Source organism: Ranitomeya imitator, chromosome 4 (assembly GCF_032444005.1).
Source record: "Ranitomeya imitator isolate aRanImi1 chromosome 4, aRanImi1.pri, whole genome shotgun sequence".
Taxonomy (NCBI): Eukaryota; Metazoa; Chordata; class Amphibia; order Anura; family Dendrobatidae; genus Ranitomeya; species Ranitomeya imitator.
In genome coordinates this window covers 241,169,548-241,184,001 of record NC_091285.1, presented here as the reverse complement: position 1 = coordinate 241,184,001, position 14,454 = coordinate 241,169,548, and the positions used below count along the sequence as shown (strand labels likewise).

At 43.2% G+C, this 14,454-nt stretch overlaps 1 protein-coding gene across 1 annotated transcript in view; it reads left to right on the top strand.

Moving 5' to 3' along the window:
• The window catches only part of LOC138674484 (dynein axonemal heavy chain 3-like), a 3,367,401-nt gene that overhangs the window by 1,568,552 nt on the left and 1,784,395 nt on the right, over positions 1-14,454 (top strand). Inside the window, 1 exon segment of the mRNA XM_069762320.1 lies at positions 9,320-9,484. Coding sequence (XP_069618421.1) covers positions 9,320-9,484 — 165 coding nt within the window.

Genomic DNA, 14,454 nt, shown 5'->3' with positions numbered 1-14,454 from the left:
ATGACAAGTGTTCAACCCCACAAGCTTGAACACAGAGGGGGGGTATGTGATGCAGTAACTCATGTTGCAGCCAGGGGGTGCTGTGTGTGCCGCTCAGGATATGCATGGAGGCGTAACTGTAATAGTGATAATAAGATAGTGACTGGCATTATTGTAAATGGCTGGTACGTGTCGCAGAGAGGGTCTGCACTGTAAGCCATTAATGTTGTTGTTCTGGGACCTGTAGTCCCAAAAGTATTTGTATAATTATAAAGGGAGGCTTGCAGAGTTAGTTGGAGAGCTGGGCAGGTCTTACTAACCACACACACCTCCCACCCAGGGGTTACAGGTACACAATGTGACCATGGTGTGGTCACATGATGGAGAGTGTGTAGGTCCTGCACAGCTTGTGTGTTGGGAGGTCCTGTGTGTGGATCAGATCCCTTAATAGCACACTGAGAAGCCATGGACTTAAAGACTTGTGTGTTGGGAGATCCTATGAGTAGGATGGGATCCCTGAATAGTGAACTAAGAGGCTGTGGACCTGAAGACTTGTATGTTGGGAGATCCTGGGAGTAGGATCCCTGAATAGCGCACTGAGAGACTTCTGTGTTGGAAGATCATGGGAGTAGGACTTCCTGAATAGAACAAACTGTGTTAGAAGATCCTGGGAGTAGGACTCCTGAAGAGCACATGGAAAGGCATGTATGCAGAGTCTGTGATGGCACTGCATTGGAGAGCTATAGCCTGTCTGAGGATCTGGACTGTCAGGTGGCCTGGTGAGCAAGGCATTTTCTGGGATCGTGATCCCAGTTTGGCAGCTTCCCTAGGAGAGAGAGAACTGACAGAAGTGAGGGCGTGGAGCAGGAGCTCTTGGATGGTAATCAAGAGTTGGGGAACTGTGTGCACTAACAGGGGGTCAGTTAATGAACTGTGTGGTCACCCATTTTAACTGGATGGAGTAACGTCCAGCATATTTAGAGACTGCGAACCAATGTCATGTGCACTATATGAGTAGAGACATTGATACAGTCTATGGACACCCCCCCGGGGACTAGTCAAGGAGGCCTGGTGGGTGTAGTGTCTGAACTGTGAGTTAACTCCATATATGAAGTATCTAAGTTAAAGCTGCAACTTAATGTCATCTGTTGGTGCCTATTGAGTTCCATGAAACATATAATGAACTGTGCATGACCCGGCTTATGACTGCATAATAAACCGCATTGACTGTTTAATAGAGAAAATCATGCCTGTTTGACCAGAGGCGTAGCTAGAGCTTTTGCCGCCCGGGGCTGATCCTGAGTTTGGCGCCCCCCCCCCATCCCCCCCCCCCAGCTCAATACACACAAAGGTTACCAAAAATGGTTTTCCTGTTTTGTAGAACTTAAACTGGGCCTAATGGTGTCACCCCCACATGCCACACCTGTGACTTAATACCACCACACCATGACCAGGCCACATAGTGACCGAATAATACTACATACAAGGGACAAATACCACCGCACCATTTCCAGACCACATATTACCACCACATAGTGACTGAATACTACAATACTGATCAGTAATAAAAAAAAAACCACAATACTATCACCATAAGTGCCAGTATTCACAGGAGATCTGTACTTAGTATGCAGTGTCTGTGTAGAGGTAATACAGAGATCACTGGTGACATTATACACAGGACCTCTATATAGTATACAGTGTATAGTGTCAGTGTATAGGTAACACTGACTCACCAGTGACGTCTCTAGGTGAAGTCCTTCATCTTTCATCCAGCACAGACCGCCATCATTCCTTCCAGCCAGGACTCGTTTCTGCAGGAAATAACACAGTTATCTCGAGCTCCGCTTGCAGAACACATTACTTAATTTTTCACAACTTCTACATTACACCACATGAAGAAAAAAAGGTGATATAGTGTCACTCTGCACAGTAACAGGACCGCCCCCCCATTTAAAACAGTATACTCAAAAAATAAAATAAATACATCACTGCAGTAACAATATCCCTTAATTATCCCCTATGGTAATAATATTCCCCACCATGGCCCCGTTTATCTCATTCCTGGCTCCAGCCATATGTTCTCGCATCCTGCCCTCATGAGTATCCATTCTACCCCATATGATCTCCCCATCCTGCCCCACCAGCCTCCATCGTATCCGTCCTGCCCCATGATCCAATCCTGCCCCGTGTCTCCAATCATGCCCCGTATCTACATTCTGCCCATGCCTCAAGTCCTGCCCCCAGTGTGTCCAGCATATTACCCCCATGTTGTCCAGCAATCTGCCCCAGTGTGTCCAGCATATTACCCCCATGTTGTCCAGCAATCTGCCCCAGTGTGTCCAGCATATTACCCCCAGTGTGTCCAGCAATCTGCCCCAGTATGTCCAGCATATTACCCCCAGTGTGTCCAGCAATCTGCCCTCAGTGTGTCCAGCAATCTGCCCCAGTGTCCAGCCTTTCCCCAGTGTGTCCAGCAGTCTGCCCCAGTGTGTCCAGCATATTACCCCCAGTGTCCAGCATTGCCCCAGTGTGTCCAGTATATTACCCCCAGTGTGTCCAGCAATCTGCCCCAGTGTCCAGCATTGCCCCAGTGTGTCCAGAAATCTGCCCCAGGGTCTCCAGTATTGCCCCAGTGTGTCCAGCAATCTGCCCCAGGGTCTCCAGTATTGCCCCAGTGTGTCCAGCAATCTGCCCCATGGTCTCCTGTATTGCCCCAGTGTGTCCAGCATTCTGCCCCATGGTCTCCAGTATTGCCCCGGTGTGTCCAGCAATCTGCCCTATGGTCTCCAGTATTGCCCCAGTATGTCCAGAAGTCTGCCCCAGGGTCTCCAGCATTGCCTCAATGTGTCCTGAAATCTGCCCCATGGTCTCCAGTATTCAGTGTGTCCACCATTCTGCCCCATAGTCTCCTGTACTGCCCCAGTGTGTCCAGCATTCTGCCCCATGGTCTCCAGTATTGCCCCAGTGTGTCCAGCAATCTGCCCCATGGTCTCCTGTATTGCCCCAGTGTGTCCAGCATTCTGCCCCATGGTCTCCAGTATTGCCCCGGTGTGTCCAGCAATCTGCCCCATGGTCTCCAGTATTGCCCCAGTATGTCCAGCATTCTGCCCCATGGTCTCCAGTATTGCCCCAGTGTGTCCAGCATTCTGCCCCATGGTCTCCAGTATTGCCCCAGTGTGTCCAGCATTCTGCCCCATGGTCTCCAGTATTGCCCCAGTGTGTCCAGCAATCTGCCCCATAGTCTCCTGTATTGCCCCAGTGTGTCCAGCAATCTGCCCCATGGTCTCCTGTATTGCCCCAGTGTGTCCAGCAATCTGCCCCATGGTCTCCTGTATTGCCCCAGTGTGTCCAGCAATCTGCCCCATAGTCTCCTGTATTGCCCCAGTGTGTCCAGCAATCTGCCCCATGGTCTCCTGTATTGCCCCAGTGTGTCCAGCATTCTGCCCCATGGTCTCCAGTACTGCCCCAGTGTGTCCAGCAATCTGCCCCATGGTCTCCAGTATTGCCCCAGTGTGTCCAGCATTGCCCCAGCCCCAGACAGTCAGACATAAAGAAAAAAAAAAAAAAAGTAAAATCCTCACCTCTCCCGTTCCCAGCGCAGGTCCGGTGCAGTCAGCGTCTCTCCGGCTCTGCGACGCTCAGGACAGAGAGGCAGAGCGGCGCGCACAGTAGTGACGTCATCGCGCCCTCTGCCCTGAGACGTCGCAGAGTCAGAGGACGCTGAAGCCGCAGGAACCAGGAGAGGTGAGTATTAGAGCGGGGGGCGTGGGCGGGGCCCGGTGGTGGGGGGAGCTGGCCCTGGTCGTGGCGGCGGACGGCGCCGCCCGAAGATTTAAAGGGGCGTCTTTTTTTTTTTTTTTTTTTTTTTTTTTTTATCTTCTTCTCCTGCAGCGCCGGCCGCCCCCAGCATTGTGCCGCCCGGGGCGGACCGCCCCCCCCCCCCCGCACCCTCCTTCCTACGCCACTGTGTTTGACTGAATCCTGTTGCTAAGCGAGTGTCCCCCAACAAATGCAGTAAGAGCTGTCTCACAATTTGTATAATATGGAATTATAATAGTCAAGTTTGAGTCATAATACTTAATTACTGACAGAATAATTATAATGAATACAGTGGGGAAATAATTTTTTTTTTAAATATGCATTTTTTAAAATGTAGCAGCTTCAGAAACTATAAACTGAATTAAAAGGGGTTCTCTGGACACAACATACAGTATAGATGACTTATCTATGGGATAGGTCATTAATATCAGATCTATGAGGACCAACAATAAGCTGTTATTTGAACTTAAAAGGGTTGTCCACTCGCCAAGTGGCTGTGATGCGGTGTTGTGACACATGACACTGGTGCCCAATTGGCACTGGCATCACTGTTTCCACCTTCTCACGAACTGAACATGAAGAGGAAGCCAGGGCTGCAGGTTAGCCTGGACTTCCTCTTCATGTTCAGTTTGTCCAAAGGTGGAGACAGTGTCCCCAGCTCTAAATGGGTGTAGGGCATCACGTGTCATTACAGCCCCGGGACCGCAAGTGCCCACACCGCTGGAATGGAGCCGGCACGGGAGCTGAGTTCAGGCTTTATTACTTTATCATGGCCAGTAGTGAACAGCGCCTTTAATTTGTCCATAAATAGGAAGAGTGTTGATTTTAATCTTAAAAGGCATCTTTCCAAATAAAAGGCATGCATCACCATTTACGTGTAGTCTCTTCTTCAGCTGTGTACGCTGTGTATGACTCAGCTCTAACTCAGACCCCAAAGTTTGCGTAGCGGTGCACATACCTCAAATTCACAAACTCCTCAGTGATTTCAAAAAGTCTTATTTTTTCAAAATTACCTGCTGATCTAGGCATGTGGTCAAGGTAGTAATAACAACAATACTGATAATAATAATCTTTAGTTATATAGTGCCAACATGTTCTGCAGCACTTTTGAGTTCAGAGAAGACATGTACAGATTATATCAGACATTACCACACAATTCAACAATTAACAAGAAAAACGATCACCAAACATAAATTTGGCATGAATATGGCACATTCTGATTCGTGATCGGAAACACAAGCACATTTTTATAAAATCGGAAAAAATTGGTAGCATTCATTGCAAAGTGCTGGAAAATATTTGAGCTTCCACTATAGTATTTTTGAACACTTTGCCTAGGATAGTGGCTATGTATAATACGTGTGGGGCACTTGTTTGATGAGGGTAACGAGTGGTGAGAGCTCAGAGGAGCAACGTGCTTGTAAAAAAAAATTTTCTAACTTCATGTGTGCACATTGTAGCTAGCAAATCAGGGCGCAGGAAATATCCACAATATCCCGACACAATGGCTTGTGTCATTGGCTATAGAATACCATGTCCCTCTCTTTATAAAAAGTGGACATCTTGTTTCAGCACCATTTTGTCACTAGCACAGTGCAGAGAGGCTGCTCCTTACACTGGGTCTGGGTACTAATAGATTTTAGCTAGTTAGCTAGGTGGTTGTTTCTAAGTCAGATAATTTAGATAGCTAGTGTCCTGTGTGGCTGTAAAATCGACCTTCCAGCAGATGTTTTTTGTGTGCTATTAGTGAGATCCACAGACAAAGACAGCAGGACACATTTCATGGAAACATGTTGTGCCCTGCTTCTTTTGTGCTCCAGTAGAGCTTTCAAAATCTCATTTTTTCAGTTGCCAAATGTGACACAGCATGCCATATCCTACTTTGTCATTTAGTGTTGGTGAAATTGTTCTGTGATTTGACCGTTTGCATAGTAAAAAAAACTTTTTGGGCAGTTTCTAATGTAATTCAGCATGACGTGTCTCACCTTGTCATTCAGCTGCAGTGAAATTGTTCTGTGTTCAGAGCTGTTGCACAGTAAAAAAATATATATTTTGCAGATGCTAACGTGATGAAGCCTGCCATATTCAACTTTGTCATTTAGTGGCAGTGAAATTCATCTTTCTGCACAGCTGTTGCACAGTAAAAAAAACATGTTTTTTTCTGTTGCTAAATGTGATACAGCCCACCTTATCCCATCTTGTCATTGTGTGGCGTTGAAATTGTTCTGTGTGCAGAGCTGTTGCAGAGTAGAAAAAAAAATATTTTTGCTGTTGCTAACATTATTAAGCATGCTATATTTCACCCTGTCATTTAGTGTCGGTGAAATTCATCTTTCTGTACAGCTGTTGCAAAGTAAAAAATAAAAAATTCTGTAGATAAACATCATAAAGCCCGCCATATTCCACCCTGTTCTTTAGTGGCAATGAAATTCAACTTTCTGCACAGATATTACACAGTAGCAAAAAATGCAATTCTGTTGCTAAATGTGTTACAGCCGGCCATATCATTCCTTGTCATTGTGTGGTGGTGAAATTGTTCTGTGTGCAGAGCTGTTGCATAGTAAAAAAAAATTTTTTGGCAGTTGCTAACATGATTCAGCACGATATATCTCACCTTGTCATTTAGTGTTGGTGAAATTGTTCTGTGTTCAGAGCCATTGCACAGTAAAAAAATATTTTTTGCGGTCCTTAATGAGATTTAGCATATCTCACCCTGTCATTTAGTGGCAGTGAAATTAATCTTTCTATACAGCTTTTGCGCAGTAAAAAATAAAATTCTGTAGCTAAGCATGATACAACCCGCCATATTCCACCTTGTCATTTAGTGGTGGTGAAATTCATCTTTCTGCACAGCTGTTGCACAGCAAAACAAAGAATTCTGTTGCTAAATTTGATACAGCCCGCCTTATCCCACCTTGTCATTGTGTGGCTGTGAAATTGCTCTGTGATTCAGCATGTAGTATCTCACATTGTCATTTAGTGGTGAAAAATTATTCTGTGTTGAGAGCTGTTGCACACTATTAAGCATTTTTTTGCAGTTACTAAAAATTTACTGTGCAACAGCTCTCAACACAGAACAATTTCACTGCCAAAAAGAGACAAGGTGGGATATGGCGTGCTTTATCACATTTAGCAACTGAAAAAAATGTTTTTGTTACTGTGCAACAGCTATACAGAAAGTTGAATTTCCCCGCCACTAAAGGACAAGGTGGGATATGGCAGGCGGTATGATGTTTAGCTACAGAATTTTTTAACTTTGCAACAGCTGTACAGAAAGATGAATTTCACCGCCACTAAGTTGAATCAACCTTCCAGCAGATTTTTTTGTGCCATTAGTGAGGTCCTCAGACAATGACAGCATTGCACATTTCATAAATTCATGTTGTACACTGCTTCCATTGTGTTCCATGCACGAGTAGACCTTTCAAAATTGTATTTTTTCAGTTGCTAAATGTGACACAGCACACCATATTCCACCTTGTCATTTAGTGGCGGTAAAATTGTTCTGTGATTTGACCTGTTGCACAGTAAAAAAATGTTTTTTGGCAATTGCTAACGTGACTCAGCATGCCATATCTCACACTGTCATTTTGTGGTGGTGAAATTCATCGTTCTGTACAGCTGTTACACTGTAAAAAAAATTGTGTAGCGAAGTGTGATACAGCCCACCATATCACACCTTGTCATTTATTGACGGTGAAATTGTTTTGTGATTTGAGCTGTTGCTCAGTAACCAAACAAATTTTTGGTAGTTGCTAACTCACCTTGTAATTTACTAGTAGTGAAATTCATCTTTCTGCACAGCTGTTGCAGAGTAAAAAAAACTATATTTTTTTGTCTTTTGCTAAACATGATACTGCCCTCCATATCCCACCTTGTCATTCAGTGTAAAGAACATTTTTTTGTTATAAATATGATGCGACACGCCATATCCCACCTTGCCATTTAGTGGTGGTGAAATTCAGCAGTTTACGGAGCTCATGCAAAGTATAACAATGTTTGCTGTTACAAATGTGATACAGCACCAAAAATATTTTTTTTAGATGCAAACATGATACAACACGCCATATCCCACCTTGTCACTTTAGTGGGGTGAAATACAGCTGTGTGCAGAGATCATGTAGAGTAAAAAAAAACTTTTTTTTCTTTGCCAAACGTGATACAATAGGCTGAATTTTTTGAGCATATTCTATTGTATACAAGCCTCATCCACAGTAAAAAAAAAATCTTTCTTCTATTTTTAGTGTTACAGCAGGCTAGATGTCAGTTTGAAATTTGTGGGTGCTAATGCTAAAATTGTTCTCCATACAGAAGTACACATGATAAAATATAAATTTGTTCTGTTACTAATATGCTTCAAAAAGTCGGCCACATCTGAGGTTGTTATTCTTTTGTGCACAAATTGTTTTTGCCTCGCTGTACTCAGAGAGCCATAGATTTTTTATTTCTCTGCTGATGAGACTTTATGGCAGCTTATTTTTTGCAGGACAAGATGATATTTTCAGCTATCTAATTTTTGTTTTACATTTGACTTTTTGATGACGTATTAATTCCACATTTTGTTCAGCGGTATTATGAAAAAGCATAGTTTTTTTACAGTGTTCACTGAAGTATTAACCTAGTATGACAGTTTATAGGCTCAGGTCAACCTGGATGCAGCTATACCAAATATGTGTACTTTATTTGTTCATTTTTGTTCTAAAATAAAGTTACATGTTTATGGGTATAAAGTTTTTCTCCTTTTTTATTATGTTGTGATATTAAGAAATTGTATTTTAACAATTTAACTTTTACTTTTTTTAAATTCTTCTAGTAAGTTCCTCTATGGGACTTTAACTTTTATTACTCTGATCTCAGGCATAATGCATTGCAATGCACTATACCTGTCAGTGCTCCACTAACAGAAAACGCATGGTCTAAGCAGGCCACCATCACTGGAAGATCTGGAGGTCATCATGACCATCTCGGGTTGCAATGACTACAATTGACACCTTGTAATGACATCATGGAAGAGCCGATCAGACTGGAGAGGGAGCCTCCTCCCTCTCCTAGCCTCTTAAATGTTTGCGATCAATATGTGACAGCTAGTGGTTGACTATCACATGAGCCAAGCTCCCATTTCTATATTGTTGAGAACCTCTATCGGTGCATGATGTGTAGGTACGTCAAATGTAGTGAAGGGGTTATGGATGGTTGCCTTCTGTCTATCCATAACATTATCAGGGAAGGAGGTCACTTTGACATTACTAATGCTACATTTTCATTAATGAGATTGAAAGGGGTTAGATACAGTACCAGACCTCAGAACATTACATATTTATTTTATGGGAAATTGGAATGCCACATAAATAATTTTTAAGAAAAATTCAGCAAAACTAGCACATTCAAATGTTATATTATTAAATTAAAAAAGTAGTATTTCTATATATTATATTGAAGTTGATGCAAAGTTTGTATATTGATTCTAGGAACATGCAGTGGTTCTAATTTTTTTCTCTGTCTTATTTTCAATTTGCAGTTTTTATCCCATGACGTGCCGCTTTTCGATGGCATCATTTCTGACCTCTTCCCAGGGGTTATTTTGCCAGCTCCTGACCATGGCAGTCTAGAAGTGTCCATCAGGGAAATCACAAAGAAAATGAATCTGCAACCAGTCCCTTGCTTCATCAAGAAGATAATACAAGTCAGCAAGTGTTCCTCTTATTTGAACAATAGTGTTTTTGTTGCATATATCAAATTTCTCATGGAGTAAATTTAGCATATTTAGTGTATCATACCCTTCATTATGTTATAGAGTTACAGACACATGAAATATAGACATTTGGTAAAGTGATTTTTCTTGTCCAAAGTATTGTAAGTGTTGCAGTAAACAACAATGAAAAAACAGTCACACCTTTTCTTAAAATATAAACTTATTAAAAAAAAAATCAATAAATAAATCTCAGCAGCAGCAGTACTATGCCTAAAAGCTTTTGTTCCTATCTTGCCAATAAGCCTCTGGGAGTACTATGCCAAAAAGCTTTTGTTTGCACTGTGAAAAAAACATCTGTGCGGTACCAAAATAGGGATGTATCAGATGGTGGTGCTGGATTTTGCAACGTGCTGAGTAAGGTTTACCACATTCCTGCCATGCTAACCATCCCTTCTGAGATGGCAGCAGTGCCACAGTTGCGTTGGCAACGATCATCCTCCTGTGCCTTGTGCTTCCACTGAGCCCCTGCTGTCAGTTGAAGATGCAGTCAGTAGTGTCTCTACTAGCATGCTCTTGCATTCCCACATTTTCTGATCTTGCTCTAGTGTTGGAAGTAAGAATGGTACGTTGTCTTTGTAGAGGGGGTCCAGCAGAGTGGCCATCCAATAATCAGCACTTGTAACAATCTAGGCAACTTGGTGATTGTTAGCGCAGGCACAGCAGCAAATATTGTCTCATGTGTGCCAAGCTTCCCAGAGCCAAAGATAAGCTATTGGGAGCTGTATTGTCTGGATACTCTATATTGACTGAAACTCTCCAGCCACACTCCAATGATGCTCGTGAGCTGCTTTGATTGCCACCCTGCTGTGAACACGGTTGTTACCTATCCTCCAAAACTCTTTCCTGGTTGTACCTTGCCTCTGTTAGGGTACCGTCACACAGTGGCATTTTGATCGCTACGACGGCACGATTTGTGACGTTCCAGCAATATATCCGTGACGTTCCAGCGATCTCGCTGTGTCTGACACGCTCCTGCGATCAGGGACCCCGCTGAGAATCGTACGTCGTAGCAGATCGTTTGAAACTTTCTTTCGTCGTCTAGTGTCCCGCTGTGGCGGCATGATCGCATGGTGTAACAAAGGTGTGCACGATATTGTATACGATGTGCGCATAGTAACCAACGGCTTCTACATCGCACATACGTCATGAAATTATCGCTCCAGCGTCATACATTGCAAAGTGTGACAGCAGTCTACGACGCTGGAGCGATATTGTTACGATGCTGGAGCGTCACGGATCGTGCCGTCGTAGCGATCAAAATGCCACTGTGTGACGGCACCCTTAGTACAGGAACCTATTCTCTAAGACATGTGTTGATGCATCGCCTGATAACTGTGTGAATGTTTCCTGTTCTTCCTACTCCTTCTTCTGTGCCAATATCTCATCCATCATCGACTGAAGCTTTTTTTTTCCTCGAAGGCATAGAAGTTGGATAGTAACGCTGATGATGGTTTCATAAGCGCTGGCCATGTTCCTGGAGTACTCTAAACAGTGCAACATGGGACTCACGCCCCATATGGAGACCCACTCATTGGTTGGAAAGTGGTGTTTCACAGAACGACTCACCCATGCATGCTGAAGCTCAAACACTTGTCTGCCACTGCTCGCACAATCTCTACAGCATGTTAAAGGTCGAGTACCACCTTTTGGGAACATTGCATATGAAGTAGTGAGTGGAAAGGCAGAAATGAAGCTGCATTTCCTTAAATTTCTCTACCCTTTAGCTCCATTTGCACCTATTAGAGCCTAGTCTATTGACTTTCATGTCATCAGTCCTAATCACCTGTTTCTAATCTTTAAATGTCCTGTTTTCATACTTGTTTGCAAACTCAAACCGACGCTTCTTATGACAATATTGAAGTTGAGGTTTCTTCATCTTTTTTTTGTCCACAATTCCAGATTTGTGTAATGTGAGTTGCACGGTGCTTGCATCGATGTCTGTGATATCACTATTATGAAGCATACAAGCCACCTCCACTGCAGGGTTTATTGCGCCAGAACTGATAGAAGTAATAATGATGCGGTTTCTCTCTTCTTGGGAAATCATGTACATGGCTAGTTCTCGATTCAAACCAATGACTGTTCACTTGGGAATCAACCTAATAATAAGCTGAGCTATTAGAAAATGTGAGAATAGGTTGTGTTTTGAAGTATTCAGGAAGAAAAATATTTTTTCACCACCAGGAGAAAAACATTAACAATGCAGTGCCTAACTAATCACATGCTAAATAGTTGCAAATCAAATTTATGTATGAGACGATAGTCTCACGATCAAAGCAGTAGTGTATGGTGAGATATGGAGCCTAAAAGTCAAAAGTTCAAAAGATTGTTTCTCTTTTGCTTGTCAGTGAATGCGTAATAGGAATAGCAATTACCCAATAGCACTCATGAAACTTATAAAACATTTCTACTTATTTTAAGTACAATGGATTAATATGCGGATTCTTTACTGTAAGAGCAGTGAGACTATGGAACTCTCTGCCGTATGATGTTGTAATGAGTGATTCATTACTTAAATTTAAGAGGGGACTGGATACCTTTCTGGAAAAGTATAATGTTACAGGGTATATATACTAGATTCCTTGATAGGGCATTGATCCAGGGAACTAGTCTGATTGCCGTATGTGGAGTCGAGAAGGAATTTTTTTCCCCAATGTGGAGCTTACACTTTGCCACATGGGTTTTTTTTGCCTTCCTCTGGATCAACATGTTAGGGCAAGTTAGGTTAGGCTATGGGTTGAACTAGATGGACTTATAGTCTTCCTTCAACCTTAATAACTATGTAACTATGTAATATGTGCAAATCTTTCTCTAAACCTGGAGGTAATACTCAACAGTACTCAATAGTGGCATGTAAAACTTTGGGCACCACTGGTTAAAATTACTGCTAATGTGAACAGTTAGGCAAGTTGAAGATTAAATAATCTCTAAAAGGGCAAAAGTTAAAGATGATACATTACCTTTGCATTTTATGCAATATATATATACAGTATATATATATATATATATATATATATATATATATATATATATATATATATTTCATCTTTTGCATTTAAAAAATTACAAATAGGAAAATGAGTCTGTGCAAAGGTTTGGTGACCCTGCATGGTTAGTACCTAGTAGCACCATACAAGGTGGAATTACATTGTTCGTACATCACATATGAGGTGGGAAGCAGGAAATCAGTAGTGACGATGCAACACAGACAGGAAATAAATGTGAGAACTCCAAACCTCGCACAGACGGCCCTCTTTTTCTGACCAGACGAGGAGATTGTGGAGGAAGCTGAGTAGGAGGTGGCAACATGAACAGATAAGACTAGGGGCTGGCAGAAGTGCAGAATAGCAGCTAACCTAATGGCTAGAAGCCACTCTCTGCTCTTTTGCACCCTGCTCCCTCATTTAATGTGCAGCTAGGGAAGCATGAGCATCATCTCTTCTTCCAAACTGCTCACATCACTCAAATGCAGGGCGGGTTTTTGACAAATTGGGGCCCTAGGCAAAATTCAAAGTGGGCCCCCCATGACCATATAAAACACGTATATGTTACACCGATATCGGTGTCACCAGTGTTTTCAATCAGAGTGCCATCCATGCGCCATCCGTGTTTTTCCGGTATGGATAATGGAAATGAAATTACAAAGCTTCACATATACTTTCCATGTTAAACACAGACAGCTCACGTATGGCACACGGACGGCATGTTTACACAGACTCATAGACTTGTATTGGCCCTTGTCATCTGTGCTGCTGGGAAAACACGAACATAAGTGCAGCACTGTAGGTCAAATAGGGCACACGTGGCATCTGTGAAAAACATGATAGGTCATGTGAAGGGGGCTGTACAGTCACATAATAGAAAACAGCAGAAATGCCGTCTTTTTTTACATCCTACCTCACTAACAGCATAATAAAAAGCGATTAAAAAAAAAAAGTCCTACATGTCCCCCAACCTATTCTGCGTAATCCCCTCTGGCTCCATGGCCCATGGTTCAGGGTCCCTGATGGTTATTATTCACTTTGCCACTATAATATGAGGTGCTCCCACAAGACACCTGTAGCCTAGTGCTGAGACTAGCAGAGTCCCCCGGAGCCACAAGACCCTTCAGCGCAGTGCTGAGACTAGCGGAGATGTCCGGAGCATCAGTGCTTGAGCTGCAGAGGATTTATCATTTCATGCTAATTATTTTTACATTCTCAGAAAACCCCAGTAGTTTCTGTTCACATCCACCATTTTTGCTGCAGATTAATCTACAGTGTTGGCAGGAAATATTCAGTGTTTTTGCAGCCTTTTCACTTGGCTTGCATTTTTGTGTCCCATTCATTTGAATAGGGAAAGAAACGCAGAATGACGACAGCAACAGATTCATTTTTTAAAAAGTGTCTTCTGGCCGCTGTGCGTGTCTGGTAGAATGCACTGGGAGCAGTAAAGAAAGTGTGCACAGGCCCTAATATAAGTCACAGGCATCAGACATACCATATTTTTCAGATTATAAGATGCACTTTCTTCCCCAAAAATTTTGGGGGAAAATGGGGGTGCATCTTGTAATGCAGATATACCTTACCAGCCGCGGTGGAGCAGGGCCCAGGGTCTCTGCAGGCCGCAGGCTGGGATGAAGGGGTGATCGCATGCACGGTGCACCGCTCCGGGTGTTCAGTGCTGTGGGTATACGGTGCTGCGGGGGCTCTGTCGACATTTTGTGAAAGGCCAAAGCCCCTGCAGTTGCATGGTTTCCTATGGGATGGACTCTAGGAAAATGGCTGCCAGGGGCGGCGCATGAGCAGATGGAGATCTCAACACCAAGAACTTGGGAGATGAGATTTCAGCACTAAGATCTCATCTCCCGAGATCTTGGTGCCGAGATCTCCATCTGCGCATGCGCCGCCCCTGGAAGCTAT